At 51.3% G+C, this 20,451-nt stretch overlaps 5 protein-coding genes across 5 annotated transcripts; 3 read left to right on the top strand and 2 right to left on the bottom strand.

Annotated features, from left to right (window-relative positions):
- Nucleotides 1–1,535: 1,535 nt before the first annotated feature.
- CC1G_07211 (hypothetical protein) lies at nucleotides 1,536–2,527 on the top strand (the record flags this gene model as incomplete). Its single annotated transcript, XM_001840429.2, has 3 exons — nucleotides 1,536–1,967; nucleotides 2,029–2,107; nucleotides 2,157–2,527. 3 exons carry the CDS (start codon nucleotides 1,536–1,538, stop codon nucleotides 2,525–2,527), a joined length of 882 nt encoding a protein of 293 aa, XP_001840481.2.
- Nucleotides 2,528–2,600: 73 nt separating this feature from the next.
- Nucleotides 2,601–4,018, bottom strand: CC1G_15632 (hypothetical protein; the record flags this gene model as incomplete). Its single annotated transcript, XM_002911044.1, has 3 exons — nucleotides 2,601–2,640; nucleotides 2,751–3,685; nucleotides 3,752–4,018. The coding sequence occupies 3 exons, from the start codon at nucleotides 4,016–4,018 to the stop codon at nucleotides 2,601–2,603; spliced, it is 1,242 nt and encodes a 413-aa protein (XP_002911090.1).
- A 219-nt stretch (nucleotides 4,019–4,237) lies between these two features.
- CC1G_07212 (hypothetical protein) lies at nucleotides 4,238–6,027 on the bottom strand (the record flags this gene model as incomplete). Its single annotated transcript, XM_001840430.2, has 2 exons — nucleotides 4,238–5,701; nucleotides 5,770–6,027. The coding sequence occupies 2 exons, from the start codon at nucleotides 6,025–6,027 to the stop codon at nucleotides 4,304–4,306; spliced, it is 1,656 nt and encodes a 551-aa protein (XP_001840482.1). The 3' UTR covers nucleotides 4,238–4,303.
- Nucleotides 6,028–7,613: 1,586 nt separating this feature from the next.
- CC1G_07213 (phosphoinositide-specific phospholipase C) lies at nucleotides 7,614–11,174 on the top strand (the record flags this gene model as incomplete). The annotated part of the gene is made up of 9 exons (XM_001840431.1): nucleotides 7,614–8,217; nucleotides 8,279–8,664; nucleotides 8,718–8,888; nucleotides 8,941–9,220; nucleotides 9,278–9,570; nucleotides 9,629–9,794; nucleotides 9,848–10,318; nucleotides 10,382–11,020; nucleotides 11,074–11,174. 9 exons carry the CDS (start codon nucleotides 7,614–7,616, stop codon nucleotides 11,172–11,174), a joined length of 3,111 nt encoding a protein of 1,036 aa, XP_001840483.1.
- Nucleotides 11,175–11,612: 438 nt separating this feature from the next.
- CC1G_07214 (hypothetical protein) lies at nucleotides 11,613–15,163 on the top strand (the record flags this gene model as incomplete). Its single annotated transcript, XM_001840432.2, has 11 exons — nucleotides 11,613–11,671; nucleotides 11,731–11,752; nucleotides 11,812–11,988; nucleotides 12,039–12,326; nucleotides 12,379–12,514; nucleotides 12,576–12,834; nucleotides 12,886–13,372; nucleotides 13,432–13,769; nucleotides 13,823–13,957; nucleotides 14,011–14,858; nucleotides 14,922–15,163. The coding sequence occupies 11 exons, from the start codon at nucleotides 11,613–11,615 to the stop codon at nucleotides 15,050–15,052; spliced, it is 2,880 nt and encodes a 959-aa protein (XP_001840484.1). The 3' UTR covers nucleotides 15,053–15,163.
- Nucleotides 15,164–20,451: the final 5,288 nt, after the last annotated feature.

The following is a 20,451-nucleotide window of genomic DNA, read 5'->3' as shown; positions in this document are numbered from 1 at the left end:
CATAACCTGTATTCTCTTTCCTTTGTACGTACGGCTCGGAAGGGTTATAACTTCGGTGTTCAATTTTCGGCGGGTCTCGTCATCCACACACTATATCTCACCCCCATAGGCACATATTTCAATCTTATCGCTCAACTGCATCGTTTTGTCTGTCCTGCCTGTGTGTCTGTAACATAATCGCCAACCTTCCAGTGGAATACACGCTTCATATGGTGTGACCGTCCATGTTCCAGTTATTCTAATCCAACCAAACCCCTTTTTTCAATTAGGCTAAGCGACAATTTTCCAAGGTGCTCATGACGAGATTGGGTGTCTGAAGGCTCGAGAGGCATGAGCACTGAGCTTTAGGCGATAAACTTGAATCCGTCATGACTGCTAGGTAAATGCTGGGGAGCCACTGGGCCTGACTTTTTGTCAACCCGTTAACCCCAACTATCTACGCAGCATGGACGAGTAGTACCGTTGACCGGGCGCTTATTTGCATCAAAAACGATTGGTTCAGGTTCGCCCCGACAAAGTGGGCTGTGACGATCCATCCGCTTCTGTACAGTAGGTGTATTGCCTACCAAACATAACAAGCACCCTGAGACCAAACGCTAATTAGAGGGTATCAAAAGAAGTCACCAGGCGTGTTCGTCCGTGGATAGCGGCACATGGGGTTATCCACTGATGACGTCTCGGCGTGTTCCTTCTGCTCGTTAGTTCCAATGGCGCTGAGCCTTTCAGTGCCTTGGTGGACCATCCCCTATTTGAAAGGAGACGCCGTCAAACATCTCAGTTGAGTGACATTGTCTGAAGGACAGAATGAGAGATTTTCAAAGGGACTTGGACTTGCTGGGGCGCCGGGCGCCCTTACCGTAATGTTTCCCGAATTAGGACGGAGGGCTGATGCTGGCACCAGGCTATCCCCTTGAAACAACCCTGCTGCACCGCCCCGTCGTACCCGAAGCCATGCTTCGGCATGACCTTCCCGACGATTCGCGACTCAAATGGCGGAAGAGCAGGTGCTCGAGATTCCTGCGGGGTCGTACACTAACTCCTTCAATCCCAAAGCAATCTCTGCATATCGAGAATGTACAGACAAGCTGGCACAAGCGTAGCAGAAAGACACTCATTTTCCTTGTGCCAGTCCTGCGTTACATGTCAATGTTATCAACTGAGCAAGAGGTACAAGGACATCCAGAGAGTCTGTACCCTTCGACCTTCCATTCCGCGTCATCTATCTTCGAAAGATTCTCCAAAGCTCGTGGAGACTTGGAAAATCAAGGAGCCTAGTGGCCTATAAATAAAGTAAGGAGAGAACGACTTCCATTGGGCATGTGGACCACTAAGAAGCTGCTAACTGACAGTTTCTATCCACTTCTGCTTTTCGGGACTTTCGCGCGATCAGTGCTCTATCAAACTCGATTAATATCACTGGCACGACATGAAAAAGAAGCTCTACTGAGCAAGTACATAGAGCCGCGGCGAGTCGAGAAGGAGTCCCTTGTACGCCTCTTCACTCTCCCATTATCTATCCCAATCCTCGCCAGGTCATGTCGGAATCCGCTCGGAACATCGATAGGTGGTACACAGCCGTGGGCCTCCAGGCCAACAGCTCTATGGCCATACCGGTTGCAGGTGAAGTGTCTCAGCTCATTATCAGCAAAAGGAAAGTGATTAAGACGAATGGCGAACACCTAGCCCTCGAGGTTTTCATGTGCATCTACGGCCTCAACCTCTTCATGAATATGTCGTCCATTCGAAGGAAAGGCCTGACGCTCTACATGGTCGTCGCCTCGGTGTTGACGGTGATATCCTGCATCAACGCCGTAACGAGTGGAATATTCTCCTTCAGGATTTTCTTGGACACTTCTCAGTCCCTTGATAACGTCAATGAAGCATTGCACAGCCACGATAACTCGGTCGTCGATCATATTGTGTCCTTCACACTCATTGGGCAAAGGTGGATCGGCGATGCACTACTTGTAAGACTGTAGTTCCGTCTCGTATGTTGGGACATGATACTCAACCAAGAGTCCTTTATAGGTTTACAGATGCTTCGTCATCTGGCACGACCATCTCTGGGTTGCCATCGCTCCAGTATTTGTGTTCCTGATCTCCCTTGGTAAGGTCAGGCTGGCACCATACGATGCCTTGTTACTTACTAAAGCTAGGAGTGAGCATCAGAGCGTTTATTCCCATTCACAATTGGGAATACAACAACTACATCGCCATCTCGGTCGACATCTTTATCTCCCTCGCGCTCCACATCGTCGTGACGTTCCTCATCGTGTACCGCCTGATGAGTTTCCGTAGTCGTCTCCTTAAGATCTTCCCGCTTGCTTCGGGAGGAGACTCAGATGGTGTTATTGTCTATACCAGAATTACCACTATGCTAGTCGAGTCGGCTGTCTTCATTACCATCATGGCTGCAGGATACGCCATCACCAACGTCGTCGACACTTGGCCGTCATACCAAGCCTATCTGGTCTTCAAAATCGGTTACAACACCGCTGTGGTCAGTTTTCCCATTCATCTCCATTGACGGGCGCATGTCGCTGATCTCCAGATGCCGGAGGGTGCTTGGTATTGGAGTGCTTCTCCACGTCGGTATGCATTCAATGCTCGAGTTTATCCCGATGGACAATTTCTTCAATCCTGGGGCATTGCGTGCAATGTATTCGAGTGAGGAGATCATTTGATCTGCCGTCACAGGGAGAACAAGAGCCCGAAGGGTGGTCTTCCGCTTGGTGTTAGATGCACCGTACGCGGCGTCCACCAGGATTTGAGCCAATGTCTCCTCCTCGCGCTCATCAGAGAAGTCGATATAATTGGTGTCGATTACAAGTTCCTCCAGAGTCGGTATCTCGAGGAGCGAAAGAACATCTTCGAGATGAGGATCGTGCTCGACGTCGTCTTTGGCCTGCGTCAATGTAAGGCGCTGGAAGTTCGGAGCACGAAGGAGGACCCGCTTCAGATCAGTCACGGAACCCGTTGGCTGGGACATGAATATTGTCATCGAGGTTAGTCTGGATAGAAGCAGCGGGTCGAAAGTGGAGCAGATGGTGATCGACGAAGAGTGGAAATGGCACGTCGATCCATCCCTCAGAGTTAGGTGGAGTGACTCGAGAGATGGGAACATCTCAGGTCCGTACTGGGACCCAGAGGGGCAAACGGAATCGGAGTGAGGAAGGGTGATGTCGAGCGAAAGGTGGCGCAGACGTGGTAACTTTCGGCCCAGAGATTCGAGGAACTCGGGCTGGACAATAGTTCCAGGAATATGAATCTCCAGGCTTTGAAGTCCCGTCAGTTTTAACAACAACGGGAGGATGTCGTCGTGGTGTTCGAACGATGAAGAGCTGTCTTCGAGGGAAAGGCTCTCCAGGAACGGAAAGTCGACGTCAAGAGATGGGAAGAGGGATTGATGGAGGTGAGATCGGGCAAGCGATTCGCCGCGAAACTCGAGGGCAGACACGGAGGGTGAGGAAAGGAGTGGAATCAGATTCGACGCCATGTTATCCACGTCTTCGATCCGGATTCGAACTAACCCAGGAAGCAGCGGCTTTCCGTTCAGTTGCTTCGCTAGCCTTGCGAACACCTGACCCGAGAAGGCGATTTCCTCCTCGATAGTAGGGATAGTAAGTTCTCTAACCCTCTTCGCATATTCAAGGAATGGTGATAGCACGATACTGCCATGAAAATACTGAAAAGTGATGGGAAACCCCGAGGTCAGAGGAGATGGGCGCGATCCAGAAGGTGCGTGACTCACGTACGAGGACTCGTATTCCCTAAGCCCCGGGAGGAGCTTCAGAATGGGAATAAAGGAGTCAATTCTCTCCCAGAGAGCGTCCAAAGCTGGTCCTGTGAAAGATTTGCAGACGAGCGCCGCTTTGAAGAGAGTCGCTCGTCCTTCAGCGGTACTAAGTGTGCAATCGAAGGAAGACATGACCGCAGAAACCAGCTCGTAGTTGGTGAGGACCTGTTGTCTCGCCATATGCGACGGAGGAGAAGCGTTCACAGCGTCTTCGTTGTTCATGGTAGAGGACCTTTAATGAACGAATAACGTTGTGGATGTCGTGGATAAGGAAAGAGCCTCGAGGCAGACGGTGAGAGCAACTCCAATGCCGATCACGCAATCAATTCTGCTCGAAACGGTAATCTGGTGCCGCCCCCTGGCAAAGCATGTCACACCGGTGCGGTGATTCGGGTCGATAAATAGCTGATTCCAAGGGAATTTCAACATAGCGAGGCCACCGAAGGGAGCAAGAAATGTATAAAGGCCTGTCGTTACAAACAGTACTGAGGGGTTGACGGCTTCCAACTAGTAACTAAAGAAGCATCGCGAAGCCTTTTCCTTCTTCCTCAAATGTTCAATGAAAAACCAATTCTCTACATAGTTCGCACATTTGCCTCGCGAATCGGTATACGGCGTCAGACTCTCCAAGTTCGGAAACACCCTATCCAACCATTGGGCCATATAGCTGTTCTCCATCAACGTAAACTCCTTATTCGAGCGCCAATCCCCGATTTCCAAATGACGAACGGTGCTCGTCTTGATGTAGTCCAAAGTCGGCGGTTTGCTCAACACGGAAGTCCACTGAAAGCCCCCTGTGTCCACCGAGATTGAAAAGTGTTCCAGTCCCACAGCGTGGCGCGAAATGTACTCCAGGTCGCTCGGGGAAGCGCAGCATTCTTCGTGGTTTGGCAAAACGAGTTTCCGAATAGTCGCTTTCCCGTCGCGCTTCCACGATTTGTAGGCTGCATCAACCAAAGTTTGGACCATGGTCCCATCGCCGGTCCTAGATACTCCCATACGGTCTGTGTCCACAATAATCTCCTCCAACGAGGGTAGATCCAGGAACCTGATTATTCCGGCGGTTAACAGGTGGATGGCGGAATCTTCTTTGCCCTGTGTGAACTTGATCCGCCGAAGGTTGGGCGCGGAGCAGAGTGTTCGTACGAAATCCTCGAAGGAGACTGATACTCTCGTGACAAGCAGCGTTACAGCCGTGATGCGTTGTATAGGGCCCAGATGACGGATAGAGGGACAAAAGACGAGACCTTTGGTGGTGAAATGACATGTTGATCCATGACGAAGGGTGAAGTGAAAGGTTTCTAGGTCTGGAAGCCACTGGTCTTTGATCGGCAGTGATTGGGGACACCTATTAGATGGGTGTATGAGGGACAAGTCCAAGGAAAGGTTCCGCAACTGAGGGAGCTGTTGGTGCAGGGAAATTAGGAACTCAGAATTGATGGGTGTACCAGGTAGCTGAAGGACAAGTGTACGGAGGCTACTGAGCCCCAGTACTGTCGTAAGCACGTCGTCATGTAATCGCTCGCTCTGGTCGAGGACAAGCCTCGTCACAGAAGGAAGGTCGGTGGTGAAAGATGGGAAAATCGGGAGGTATGGATACGACTCGCAGGGATCGCGAGAATAGGGGTTGGAACGAGATCGCGCCAGCGACTTTCCGCGAAACTCGACTGATTGAATGGAGGGGGAAGGAAGGAGCTCCAACACGTCCGAGGTGAATCCTCCAAGGGAATCTATCCGGATGTGTCTTAACCCGGGGAGGAGAGGCTGCCCTTGCAGTTGTTTGGCTAACCGCGCGAACAGCTGGCCGGAGACCTTGACCGGCTCTTCAACGTCCCGGAGAGTCAGATCTCTAACCCTTCTCGCATATTCAGCGAAGGAAGACGACGCAATATCTCCGTAAAAGTACTAGTAAACGACGCGGACGAACCAAGCTCAGCATCGATCCACGACCCCATCGATAACAGAGAACGTACGTAAGTCGATTCGCTTTCCTTAAGATTTGGGAGTAGCTTCAGGAGGGGAACGCAAGAGTCCAATTTCTCCCAAAGAGCATCCAAAGCTGGCTCCCTGAAGGATTTGCAGACGAGCGCCGCTTTGGAGAGAACCGCTCGTCCCTCGGTGGTATCTTTCAGCGACGATATCACCACCGAAAGCAAGTCATAGTTGGCAAAAACATCTTCTTTCGCAGTAGGGTCTGCTTTTGTCGCTTTAATAGAGCCTCCTAAGTGCATTTGAAGTAGGGTTTGGGGCGGAGAGGTGGAGAGAATATGCAAGTACAGGTTCAGCAGGACGTGCGAAGATGGGATGAAAGCGAGTTGCCGTTAGCGCCGCCATCAGCGCATCACGCCCGTTTGATACAATCACGGCAAAGTTGCCGGGCTCCCGGCCGATCTGCAGGGATCCAGTCATGAACCCCAAATGAACCAGCCCACGAATACCGTGTGCGCAGCATGCACAGAGCTATGTATACATCTGGCGGGAACGCACAGTACGAGGTATGTATTGACGGGCTGTTTCCCCCGCTTGCTTCTTCAAGCTCGTTAGCCGGTGGTTACACTGCCTTGCCACATCTCGTCACCAGCGACTGCAGAAGCGAACAAGTCAGCTGTCTGTCTCGCCTCCACATTCAGAGAGATCTCCCACCTGTGTCCCTTGAAGACCCGTTTGTTTCATTTCAGCAGAACCCTCCCTGCTAATGGGCGCCTATCTGGACGACTTCAATTCAGTGCTTCCTGAAACTTCACCATTCACATTTCATAGTGGGCGATCGATTCAATACTGTAAGGTCATAAGATCATCTTTATGAGTGTCTAAAGCTTACCTTGAAACCCAAATGACCTACCTCGTGATGATAGATGAATACTGGGCTCAAATAGATCGACTTCCATAACCTCTCAGGCTATAGTCATAACGTCTCGGCCCACTGCCCAGTGGACTTCAATGGCTTCTGAGGACGTATAGCATCCTGTTCTTCTTATACTTGGTGGCGGTGGTGCTGTCAGTGCTCTGCCGCATCAGGCAAGTGGGAGATCTTGTGTTCGCGCCGGTGCAAGCGAATATTCCTTTAGTGTACATACGCGTCTACTTCCCGTGATGAAGGTGCCTACCGCCGGTGCTTGGGGCGCGCTCCGTGCCCCAGGCTGACTGATTCAGAGGGTAAGCACCCCAGAGTTGCACTTCTCCATGGCTATCTCCTCCATGGCTACTGGTTCATGGTATTTGAAGGTGATGTCAGTGCTACCTCGTTCCGCGCTTCATTGGTCTTGGCGGCGCTTGTGTATCTTGTGCCCAGGCGCCTAGGAAATCATGATTCACAGAATGGGAAACCAGATGTCGGACCATATGACGGCATTGTTTTCATTTGTCGAAAAGGGGAGCAATCCAAATGGAGTCCTTCCTCGGGACGACTGGACGATGGGTCGTGTGCCAGGCTGGCAGCTCGCACTTTGGGGCTAGGCCAGGGTGCTCGTCGATGTTACCGAGCAGGCAGTCAGAGTGAAGGCGTTCAGTCACTTATTACATTGAATGTTGAGCATTCCCAGCTTTCCTGTGTTCACGGCCACTGTATACACGCTGTCGAAGTTCAGAAACGGGGTAATGACAGCTGAAATAGGGGCCAGCACACCATATACAGCATGTTCTACGACAAAAGCCTCCGCATCCGAGCACAGCTTTACCCTCTTTGGGCAGCTGCGTTTCCAGCGCCGCGCCCTGGGATCACCCTGCCTCCTTTCGAACGCCATGTGCCTATCACGGCAATCGAACCAGTATAAAGAGGTAAAGGAACGGTCTTTATTATCCTGGCGACACTCATCCCATGGCAAATGTAGAAGACCCACTCTCCTCAGGGCGCATCCTGCGCAGGGCACCAAATTTACACGATGGAACCCTCGTGAAAGAACTCGAATCCACGCACCGCCCATCCCACCGCCGCCAGACCAGCATCCGCGCCTCCATCCGTCGACGTTTCGAAGAAGTGCGCGACGGCGTCCTTTCGCGCTCGCGTTCGCTTAACGGCCGTTCGATTCGACCCGCTGGCCAACATGACTCGACCCCCGCCAACGCGGAAGAAACCCCCCGCAAGGTCCATTCGCGATCGCTGTCGGAGCTCAATTGCGCACCACCACAACCGGTCTCGATCGTTTCCGTTTCACCTCGAGCCACCGACGACTTCACCGCCCATCAGCGGACATTGTCGACCGTTTCCGAACGATCCTTCATGACGTCGACGGCAGCACCAGCACCCCCTCGTCCCAACACCCACCCGGACTCGAAAGAGTCGGGTGACATGGTCGTGCCCCACCTCCTACAGCTCGGCACGCCGATGACCAAGGTGTCAGCCAAGAAGCACAAGAAGTTCGTATTCAGGCTGGATCCTGACCTGGGCCAGATTGTTTGGGAATCGAAGAAACACAAAATCAGTGCGTCGTCGTCGTCGTCGTCGTCGTCCTGCCGTTTTCATCGACTAACCCCTGATTCCAGTCCCAATAGAGAACATCAAGGAGATTCGGTCGGGTAGAGATGCTCGGTACTATCGCGAACAGTTTCAATTGGCACAAGAATACGAGGACCGCTGGCTCACCATTGTGTACATCCTAGACGGCAACTACAAGACTATACATTTGATTGTCGCTACCAGAGACGTCTTTCGCATGTGGGACAGCACGCTACGGCAACTTCACGCCATCCGTCAAGAGCTCATGAGCGGACTGGGCAACTTGGAGGTTCGGCAGGCCCTATGGGAAAAGCAGTACTGGAAGGGTGCGGACGAGGAGCAGGACCAGAGGCTTACGTTCGAGGAGGTGGAGAAGTTGTGTAAGAGGCTCAACATCAACTCGAGCCAGGAGGATCTGCGGCGTCTCTTCCAGGTGAGTTTCCTTACGCACACGATCGTTTCGTTTGGCTAATGCGGCGGTACCAGCAAGCGGACGTGCGGGGACGAGGCTTTCTCGAATTCGACGACTTCCGAAAGTTTGTCAAGCTTCTCAAGACTCGACCTGAGATTCGCCGGTTATACAACAAACTCAAGGGTCGGACATTGGACGTGTTCGACTTTTCGACTTTCGAAATCTTCATGCGGGAGAAGCAACAGGTCCGCCCATTTCTTCACCTCCGAGCAAGTCGCGGTACTGACGTCCTCCCAGTCAGAGCTTACCACAGATGAACTCAAGGGGCTGTTTTCCAAGTACACGGGATCACAACCCGCGATGTCCCTCGACTCGTTTACGACATTCCTATTATCGCCCGATAACAGCGCCTTCTTGGACCAGCATCTCAAGATTTATCATGACATGACGCGTCCTCTCCCCGAATACTTCATCTCGTCTTCACACAACACCTACCTCGTTGGTCACCAGCTCGTGGGCGATAGCACCATCGAAGGGTACATCCGCGCCCTTCTCCATAGTTGTCGGAGCGTCGAAGGTAAGCTCCTCTTCATCTCTTCTACTCGGCTATGGTTTACGTTTACCTCTTCTTCAGTTGATATCTACGACGGCGACGTGGAGCCAATGATATTCCATGGAAAGACCCTGACCTCCAAAGTCCCACTCCGCACGGTCTGTGAAGCGATCAAGAAATACGGTTTCGTGGCATCGCCCTACCCAATCATCATCTCCGCCGAAGTGCATTGCAGCGTCCCCATGCAAGACATGATTGCGGAGATCATGATTGAGGTATTTGGGGATAGCCTCATCCGTGAACCCCTGGAAGGCCGAACCAAAATCGACGTGCTGCCCAGCCCCGAGGAGCTGAAAGGGAAGATCCTGATGAAGGTAAGCTTATTGTATTAGCCTCTTTGTTCTATTCCTGGTTAATGACGTCGTGCTTTAGACGAAGAACCTCATGCTCACGTTCAACGATACTAGCGATGGCGATAGCTCCTCGACAGACCCTTCAGCGTCGTCCGCCTCAGCCTCCGAAACGGAGTTCTTTGATCACATCTACAGCGTCCCAGCAGAGAAGAAGGTCGGGGTGCACGATAAGCACGAGTCTAAAGGTGCGCTCTGGTCACCTCCATAGTCTAGTCTCTGTTATTCATTCTGTCTCTAGGACCGCTGGCGAAAGTTGGGAGCAACGTCCTTCAACGGGTGAAGAGCATCGCCAAGCCGTCGACATCCGGCCCTAAACCACTACGAATGCATTCTGCTCCGGAAGTTCCGCTCAACAGCCCCGTTGTCTCCCCTACAGCAAGCAACCAAACTCATCGACGTCACTCAGAATACGATCGACCAAAACCGAAGATGTCCTTCGCGTTGGTGGCCCTCCTCGTGTACACAGTCGGCGTCAAGTGGCGAGGTCTCAACAAGAAGGAAGAATACGCTCCTGAACATATGTTCTCCCTATCCGAGAACACGGCCAACAAACTGTTGAAGATGGGTATGATGGACCTCATCAAGCACACCCGCACGCATCTCGTCAGGATCTACCCCAAAGGGACCCGAGTGACCTCCACCAACTTCCTACCGCACCGCTTCTGGGCGTCGGGCGCACAGTTGGTTGCGATCAACTGGCAAACATTCGGTGAGCACTCTCTCACCAAGCCCGAGTCTCGACGCCCAAACTGACGATGGCAATGTGTTGTAGACCTTGGCTATATGATTAATCACGCCATGTTCCAGCGGAACGGTCGATCAGGATACGTCCTCAAGCCTGCGGCGCTGCGCTCGCCCAACAAGGACGAGCTCACCAAGAAGACGCACCATGTGTTCCAAGTCTCTATCATTTCCGCGCAGCAGCTTCCACGGCCCAAGAACGCGCTGGGCCACGAGATGCCTCGATCGCATCTCAACCCCTACGTCGAAGTCTCGTTGTACGTCCCCGACTGGCCCACGCTCAGCACTCCCGGTTCTACCAATGGAGGAGTGAGCCGCGGAAACTCGACGAGGCTCGCAGCGGCGATCACCTCGCCTCGGAAGAAGAGAAGTGGGACGTTCAGTCCCGTAGCAGCAGCGTTCCCCAACCCTGCCGATGCGATAGCCCCGCTATCGCCCATACCCCCCGTGCCCAGCTCCATCCCCGGCAAGACGATCTCGCGCAAGACGGGCGTCGTGAAGAACAACGGGTTCAACCCGATTTGGGAGGAGAAGCTTCAGCTTCCGTTTGAGTGCGTTGGGGACATGATGGATCTGGTGTTTGTACGGTTTGTTGTAAAGTGCCAGGATGCCAAGGAGGGTGATGAACCGCTGGCGGTTTACTGTGCTTCTTTGGGAAGCTTGGGTCGAGGTGAGTTGATTTGGTAGTCCATTCCTGACTGGCTTGCTGACTGTTGATTCCAGGTTATCGACATCTACCACTGCACGATTCACAACTATCGCAATTCTTATTCTCCACGCTCTTTGTTCGCATTAACGTTCTCGACATCAGTCCCTCTCCTTAATTTCTATCTCATCGCACATACCAACATACCATACCCACCACAAGCCTAATATGATACCACAACAAAACTATCGGACATCGTTTTGTGCTCGCGCTTCGCATGCTTTCCTAGCTATTACATACCGCCTCGTAATTTCAGACAGTCTAGAAACTAGCCCTCATCCACAAATTTGAAAAGTAATTGGTTCGCCTCGCGACAGGCTATACGCAACGAGTTCTTCAGCAATGATTCTTGAGGGTCGAAAATGGAATCCTCGCCCGCTCCCGGGAAGTCTATTTGTTTGATCGCCGTTTGAATAGAATTTGAAAATGCTCCTAACCCAATCAAGATCAAGAATTTGGATCGTGACATTCACGGTTAAAACTACTACAGCGCTATGGGGTCAGGGGCCAGCTTACTTCCTTTCTTTTTCTCTTCAACCTTTGGCTCTAGTCAATCATGGCGGACATAGCCCATCAAGAGGGCAACGCGTTCTACAAGAAAGGGAACTTGGAACAGTGAGACCGGTCCTTGATAACAGTTTCGAAAAGGTCTGACGGATTGCTTCGACCTCCAGAGCTGAAAAGTGTTATGCTTTGGTGCGTTTTCTCCTTTCTCCATATCTTTACTCGTGGATTCTAACCATCTTCGCCTCCAGGCATTCCAACTAGACGGTTCAGATCCTAAATTCGCCTCCAATCTCTCCGCCGTCTACTTCGAACAAGGCCGCTACCTCCAATGTATCGACGCCATCTTCAACTCCTGGCGCGCCCTCCGTGTTAAACACAGCGTCAACGAAGAACCAAACTCTCCTCCCACCACCGACCCGCTCGCCGTAAAGCTCGCCCAACGCTTCGTCAAAGCCAAACTCAACGCTATCGCCAGCGGGTCTCTCTCCACGACAAGCGCTCGAAGAAGAAGGGCAAGTCCGCGGAGAGTAACGTTGGTATCGAGAAGGATATCGATGACTTTTTGGAGCGGGTGATTGGAGATGTGAATGCTGGGAAGTACCCTGAGCTGCAGCAGGTCTGGGAGGCTTGGACGAGGATCAGGGACGAGTGCAGTCGACATTCGCAGGAGGAGTGCAAGACTAATATCGCGGATGCGGAGAAACGGCTGAGGGCCCTCCCCATCTTTAGGTCTGCGCTGTATCCTGTCCTCGAATACTACAGGGTGAGTTCGTCTCCTTGCCTGGAGCATGGACGAGCCTAACATCGTTTCTCAGTTCGGCCATGATCCCACTCGTTCCCTGTTCTACGGCATCGACAACAGAAACCAAGGCGAGTTCAACATCGACGAGAAGACGTTTGTTCGAGAGAAGTGGAAGTCTGTAGCCTTTCTGTTTGGCGGGTCTGGCGATGGTGCGTTCTTCGTTTAGCCTCGATAGAAACCATTTAACCTTCCCCTTCGTTCAAATCATAGCACGACACGCTTTTGGGACCTTGATCCACTTCTTCGACATTTGGAAGAAGCTGTACAAGCTCGGAAAACGGGGCTCTGATCTCCCAAAGATACATCTCACCCTCGTCGACATCCATCCAGCCGCGCTCGCTCGGGTCATGCTCGTCTTCGCTCTGATTTGGAGGAGCATGGACACCTCCGCCGAGGTCCTCATGGAGATCGAGACTACCGCTTTCTACGTCTGGAGCACGATCATCATGCCGGACTACTGCGCCAAACTGTAAGCTCAACTACCATACTCTCCACGAACTGACCACTGAACTTATTGCAGCGTCACCACCATCGCCCAAGAGATTATTGCCGAGCTGGCAGAGAAGGCACCGAAGAAGCTAACGACGATCTGGGCCGTTGACGACCGCACCCGAGCTCGCGTCCTGCCCGTGTTCGAGTACTGGTCCAAACCCCTCCAAAAGAGCATGAAGAAGTTTTACGAGTACAATGGCCCCAGTAACGCGTTCAGCAACCTCATGGCCCCCAAGGGTATCTCCCTCGCACGGAACGACAGGTTCCAGGCGATGATTGCGGAGTTCGAGAGGATGAAGCTGATCAACGCACAACCGGATTCGGAACTGCCTTTGTACAACAACTGTCGGGGAGAAGAGAAGCTGTATGACGATGCGGCTATCCTCCTCCCTCCCAAGAAGATTCTCAGCCGCCATCCGAACCTCATGAAGTACGTCAAGTCAAGAGGGAAGACTGGAAAGGCGGCGCTTCAGGAAGAGGTGGTCCGGGATTGGAGACCTAACGCGACTCTATTCGTGCGTTTTCCTTCTTTCCATTCCTCAGGTATCGTCCCACATTAACGTCCTTCTCACAGGATAACAACACGACCGAACATCGATGTTTCGCAGCTCCAGGTGGCTACCCCGTCATCTCCTCAGCCGATCCTTTCCATACGTTCAACGACTGTCTCAACTTCGTCCTCCCATTCCGTGAGAAGGGCGAGGTATCACTCGACCAGACCGGCTTCCGAATCATCCAACAGCTCTTCGACTCCGTTCGCCAGACCATGGACCTCTTGGAGGGGTCAATAACGTTGGAGTTCTTGTGTTCGGAACTGTATTCGGGCCTCCCGCGCTTGATCGCTGGGGACCTTGGACCCAGGCCAGCGTCTTATCCAAAAAAATACCTGAGGATGTGGTTGAGTAATACTCCGTACGTTCTTCTCCTTCGCTCTATCGTTGAGTTTGACTGAAGGATCTGACCAGCGACTATACGGGTTCCGTTTTGAGCAACCTTGTATACCTGGTGCCTCTACTTGAAGACTCGCAGCAGGCGATGATTCTCTGGAACTGTCTATTGAATCCAGCATCGTTCAGCACTCTCCGGGACATCTGCTTCAAGTACGTATCTCCACTCCATTGACTCGAACGCTGTTCTAACCTTCCCATAATAGTTACACATACCTAACACCTGCCGAGATTCGACGTTACTTCAACTGCGTCGTTCGCGACGAACACCGAAAGTCTCTCGACGAGTTCAGCATGTCTATGCTTCCTCGCACCAAATCTTACTCGAGCACGGTCTCGAAGAAAGACTTGCATCATTACCTCGCCACGATGCTCCTGCGCGCCATCTGCTGCCCCAAAGCCGGAACAACCCCCTTCCGCGTCGACGAACCCACCAACCTCGTGTCGTTCTTCCGCCTCCTCGTCACCCTCTGCCAGACAATTGGCTGCCCATCCCACTGGATCGGCGACTTTTTCCAGAGCATCGTGAATGATACCCTCACCACGAGCGCCGGTATCTTCACCGGAACCCTCCCCGTCACCTTCTCCCAAAGCCCAAAGCCGACTCCTGTTGCAAGGAAGGTGAATCTGGAGCCTTGGCAGGTCGAGGTGGAGACGGTTCTTGTTTCGGCTAAGGGCGCTCTCCCCTTCCCAGTCGTGTACCCCGCTCGATATGCCTCCAGTGCGGACCTCATCAAGACATACACCACGGCAGTCGTCTCCACCGCCGGAAACACCCTCGAAACGAACCACCTCACCAAAACCGCGTCCTTGCTATTCTATAAACCCGGCGATACAGATTCATTCATCAAGACTTTTCCATCCCGTATCCCAGACTTGATCGAGAAGAAAGACCCGGTGTTCAAAGGGTTGCAGGTACAGATCCTCTCGTCTCTGGAGGCGATGGATTTCGAAACTGGGAAGGTGTCGTGGAAGATGAGCCAGGCTTGGTATGAGAGGATGAGGAAGGAGGGATGGAACATGATCGTATTCGTAACCAATCAGTGGAAGACTGGTGAGTCGAACTTTTAATGATCCTGATTTCGAGGTTGGATGATGTAATCTGACTACTTTTCAGTGTCGAAACCTGCCCCAGCTTCGGAATGGAAAGACGCCAGGGACGAGGTGAGGGATGGGAAGCGGCATGCGTCAACCGTGAATCCGTCGAGGAATGCTGAGATTGATGCCATGTTGCTCGATTTGGATTAGTCCGTGGTACGAGGAAGGATGTAACGATAGCCTGAGTGTAGTCTATTCTTTGCCTTCAACGGTGCCTCGAGATCGACGAGATCAATATGGAAAGGCTTAAGCGCCGGTATAAATGAATAAGCGCCCGTCGAACCCCCCGCTTCCAAGCTCACGCCAATGACATCCGATAGGCCAATTGTGGTCCAATAACAAAGCTAATCGAATCTCGATATTCTACTGGCCTTTGCCCGCGACTCATTATTTTTAGAGTTGCCCCAGGAAGATCGTGAGCCCGCCAAACCAGAAGGTCGGGTTCCCCTGGGGTAAGGCTCCAACCAAATACTATCTGATACCCTATATATAGGGTATATACCCTTTCCGCATCCCTATCTCTATGCAGGTGTGCTGAGAAATGTGTGTATTGAGTATTTATCCTGTATACTATTGTGTAAAGGGTTTTCCGTGCCACTGGCCACCCATGTCCGCTCGCAAGGTGGCCTGTTCTAGAACCTTCTCGGAGATTTTGAGCACGGAGACCATATGGTCTGTTCGTCTCGGCAGCGACATTCGGAACTTATTACTGTACCATTTTAAGGCATCCTCGACCCAAATAAGGGTAGGAAAACCGTGTCCAACAGCTAGCTACTATGTGTATTATGGTGTCAACTCGTTCTGGGAAGCCATGTACATGATATACTTACGTTGAAAAGAGGAATGGAAACACTGAGTGATATTCCAGGCCACCGGCAATGAGATCATATTGAAAAGCGGAAGCAAAATCGTGATGTTGCTTGCCATCTGTGGACAAATAGCGGACGGTCTCATACCACTCCGAACTCTCAGAGTAAAATTTTACATTCTATCTTTACAACACGATCCAACTCCCCTCCTCCCTACATTATCTTCTGCCATGGCGCCAGACTTCCCGGCAATCTTTGGACGTCATGTTGGTACCCTGAAGACCCTTCTCAAAACCCTTCCCAAAAATATTCCAGTTTCCAAAAAGAATGGGCCGATCGCCACGGTTTTTGCGAAGAATCCGACGCCTGTCGACCCTTCGGAGCACTGGGAGGTTTTCAACAAGCGAACCGATGCATTATATGGCGAGGATTTGCGCAAAAACGGACGCCTTCCAAACATCGAGCGAGGGGTCTTTGGCTTGGACATGGTAATCAGCTACTTCGATGAGATAGCAACCATACGGCCCGAGGCGTTTCAGTGGACTGCTGCAATGCCCAAGGTTATGCGCCTGGTTGAAGAGCTAAAGGAAATCTGTAAAAGGAATCCAGAGTGAGTATTATACAACCCATCGTGTAATACAACACTAAACAGCTTCATTCTTCGGTGCAGGACATCAGGGGGGACCCAGAAGCGAAAGCGCGCACCTGAAACGGTCCCCGAAGGTTCAGATAGCGATCCAGATGACAAGGACTACATACCACCGAAGGAAAGCAATGAAGACGACTCAGACGACGGACCCCTTGAGATCTTCGATGAAAATGGCGAGGAGATCGTTGAAGATACCGAGCTTCAGAAGGAACTGGTGAGTATTCCCTTAACTTGCGACGCACTGTTTCTTGATACATCTTCCAGAACGATAAACGCGCTGCCAAACGCGCTAAGCTCGACAATTCCGGCTCCAGGCTTTCTCCCAGCAGAAAAAAATCAAGGAAGTCGAAAGGAAAGCAGAAGGTGAGGGAGTTGTGCATTCAGGGCGCACTCAGCATCGTTGACAATGATTCCAGGCGCACAATGGAAGCACTGCCGACCAGCCGATATCCATCGACTCAGGCGAGGAGTCCGATGGCGCTACTGCGCTCAAGCGAGTCCTAGACGAAGAAAATCGACCACGCGCCGCCCGACGAGGTCCTCCCAACAAAAGCATGCAGCACTATCATGATCCAGTCCCCATTGTCGAAGAAGGAAAGATGAAGTGGTTATTCCGTTGCAAGTACTGCCCTTCGTACGTCCTATTCCCACCTCATACGTCTCTACCATATAAACTTCACTCCTTCCAGCGTACGGAAGTTTGCACGCACCTTGAGCGGCAATAATCCAACCTTCGATGATGAACCCGAGATCCCTAACACCTTCGGAAACCTTGCGGCACATCTTCAGCGGTGTAAAGGGCTGGCGAAGCAATCAGAAACATCCCCGGGACAGCCTCTCGCATCTGGCATCAAGTTAAACTATCAACAAAGTGTCGTTCTCATGGCAAAGTTCCTTGAGGATGGGAAGCTGAACCCCGCTATCATCCCTACCCAAAGTGGTTTCAACCGGGTATTTTCAGCTTGGGTTTTCGACGACGACCTGTCTTGGACAACAGGTGAGACCCCGATGATTGCCCTAGTGTTCCGCTACCTTGGTATTCCCTTCAAGCTTCCGACCGACACCACTGTGAAGGATCAGCTGCATCGGATCCACGCAGAGCTTCGCGATAAGGTCGTCAAGGAGCTGGCGGTACGTTTATATCTGTATTATCTTTGCGTAGAGTCTAGAGTGATGCTTACTATTTGTAGGAAACGAAGTCGAAGATTGCATATGCCACAGATACCTGGACCAATCGCCAGATGATCTACACATTTTCAGGGACCATTGCCTCGTTTATCGATGACAACTGGAACCTTGTCGAGCGTGTGATCGACTTCAAACCCCTTGAGAGCCGCGAGCACGAAGGAGTTTATGCAGGCCTCGCTTTTGTGAAGGGAGCGCGCGATGTTGGGAGCTTGAACAAGATAAGTCGGCATTATGGAATATGAAGACCCCAGTGACTTACCAACATCTGTTCTATACTTCTCAGCACTGTCTACGGATGGCGCCGCGGTAAACAGTGTGCTCTTTCGAACCGCATCTCGTTACCTCCTATCGCTTTACAATATTCCGTCGCAGCCCGATAATCATATTACCTGCCTTGCACATATTCTTAACCTCGTCGTTCAAGACATTCTCGCATCCCTAAATGAAGCTGATGCCTGTGAAGAAGACGGTGACCCGGAGACAGATCACTTCATGATCAATAAAGATGCGCCAATCCATTACGACGTGGAAGATAATGACGAGTTGCGGGAGCTCGAAGCAAATCGGACGACTGATATGGAATACTGTGTTGAGATCGATGATGTAGAAAGGGAAATCCTGGAAGAACTAGGCTCGGAGGAGCTGGAAAAGGAAGTTGGAGTGGTACAAACCAATACAGCGCTACAACGGGTAAGGTTTTGTCATCGATCGACCTCGGATTGGCTTATCATGTCTCATTTATTCACAGCTCCGATTTATCGTCAACAAAATCACCTCTTCGCCGCAACGTCGCCAGTTGTTCTGGAAGATATCTGCTGCAAAGTATGGGAATAAGCGAGTTGATGAGAAGAATCCCAATAGCCCTCTTCGTTCAATGTTAATGGTGCTTCGGGACGTGCGCACACGATGGAATTCGACGTACGCAATGATAGTTCGAGCTTTGCTTCTTTCTGAGGTAAATATCTATTGGCTATAAGCTATTCACTTCGTTAACTAGCTCTGGTCGTGATCTAGGCAATTGACTCGTGGACTTTTGAGATGAAAGAGTACCGGGACTTGGGATTGAAGAAGGAGGACTGGGAACGTCTGAAGCTCCTTGCTGAGATCCTTGAGGTATGATTGGACGCATTGAATCATGGATTGGATCTCACATATTCCCTAAGCCATTCACAGATGCAACGAAGAGGCTCTCAGCCTCGAAAACTCCGACCATTCCATTCGTTTTACCTATCTATTGCACCCTCGAAAATCATCTGAACAGCTACCTTGGCCGAATGGACCTGGCTGTTTCCATCCGGCAGGCGCTTAGTGTTGGAAAGGACAAGCTTCTAAAGTACAAGAATCGCGCAGTAGACAACAAGAATTACATTCTTGGTACTGGTGAGCAAGATCTCATCGATAGTTGTTGCATTTTTTGATATTTGGCGTGTATTCTAGTACTTCACCCGACCATGCGCTCCCAGTGGTTCAGGAAGATGGCCTCTACCGACATCGACCAAGAGAAGAAGGTCTGGGACGTCGAATTCATAACCCGGGCCATCGCGGAAAAGTACCAGGAGTCCGAAGAATCAGCAGCTGATCCAGAGCCTGAAGCTCATGTACGACTGGAGAGAGCAAGCTCGTCATCGAGTCTCTTGGATGACATGTGTCTGACGGACATACCTGCTCCCACCATGGTGGTTGACACAGCGAGTGAGCGCTTGGACGAAGAGCTTCGAAGGTACTTCAATTTCGAGGGTGGCCCTGCTCAAAATTTGTTGGATCCTCTTGCATGGTGGAAGGTATGTCCTAATGTCCCTTACCTGAAGCTATGCACGTTGATTGACTGTGCCTTGATTTCGTCAATCACAATTGACAGGTTCATTCGGGCTCCTTCCCTGTCCTATCAAGAATGGCACGAGATATTCTTGCAATCTCAGCCACTAGTGTCTCTGTCGAGCGTCTATTTGCGAAATCGCGTCGCCTATGCACTGAATGGCGAAGCTCTCTCAAGGCGGAGACCATCCGTGAGGCCATGTTGACAAAGGTTTGGATCAGGGATGGGCTATTTGACTTGGTAGCGAGACCTCAGAAGGTGGTGAAGCACGGTAGCAAGGAGCTGCTGTCGTAGTTTATAAATCAATTGTATTACCCTTTTCAAAAACCCTTTTACCCTATATATAGGGTATATACTCTTTACGATACCCTATCCCTATAAATACTCCAAGCGGAGTAAAGGGATAGTATATGGTTGGAGCCTTACCCTGGGGAGAATTCTCCCAGAGATTTCGGCGAGAATTCGGCATGATGGCGATTCCGTCTCCGCCAGTCTCCGCCTCTACGCGTTGCCGCTCATATTGTCCTTTACCGAATACCACACTCCTGTTCAGCCAATCGATGTTATTTTTATCAAGGAGAAATAAAGGAGAAATTTTGTCTACTTTTATCGCTCGTCTAAGGCGCCGTCAACAGTCGCCACTCTCCCAACCTTGAATACCACCATATCAGAAGGAGCTCGTTGTGCCGATTTGCCCCGCGACTTCGGCTGACCAAGAGTCCGCCTCAAGTTTGACACTCGAGATTGATTTGCTTTTTCGTATGCACGCCAAAGCAGAATAACAGTCCCAATTATTCGCAGAGAATTAGTTGCAGCACACCGTCTAGCTCCTGGTGTATAGTTGCGATATTGGCTTCAACTTGAGCAACTTGGAAGACGGATTCTCGCTCGATGAGGGTGCTACGTAGATGTGCAGAGATAATTTACCGAAGTTGGAACTTCCTACAGAAGCGCACGCCGCCCTATGAGTACACGGACAAAATCCAAGACTCACTACTACATACAGCGGATATGCGAGGTAAAAAGTCTGGGTGGCCACCGGGTTAGAACTTTGCGGAAGCAAATCCCCTGCACTTGGCATCGACTC

The sequence above is a fragment of the Coprinopsis cinerea genome (assembly GCF_000182895.1).
Source record: "Coprinopsis cinerea okayama7#130 chromosome 6 map unlocalized cont3.6, whole genome shotgun sequence".
In the NCBI taxonomy this organism is placed as follows: Eukaryota; Fungi; Basidiomycota; class Agaricomycetes; order Agaricales; family Psathyrellaceae; genus Coprinopsis; species Coprinopsis cinerea.
Note: the sequence above shows the minus strand (reverse complement) of the source record. Positions and strands in the feature narration are given on the sequence as shown.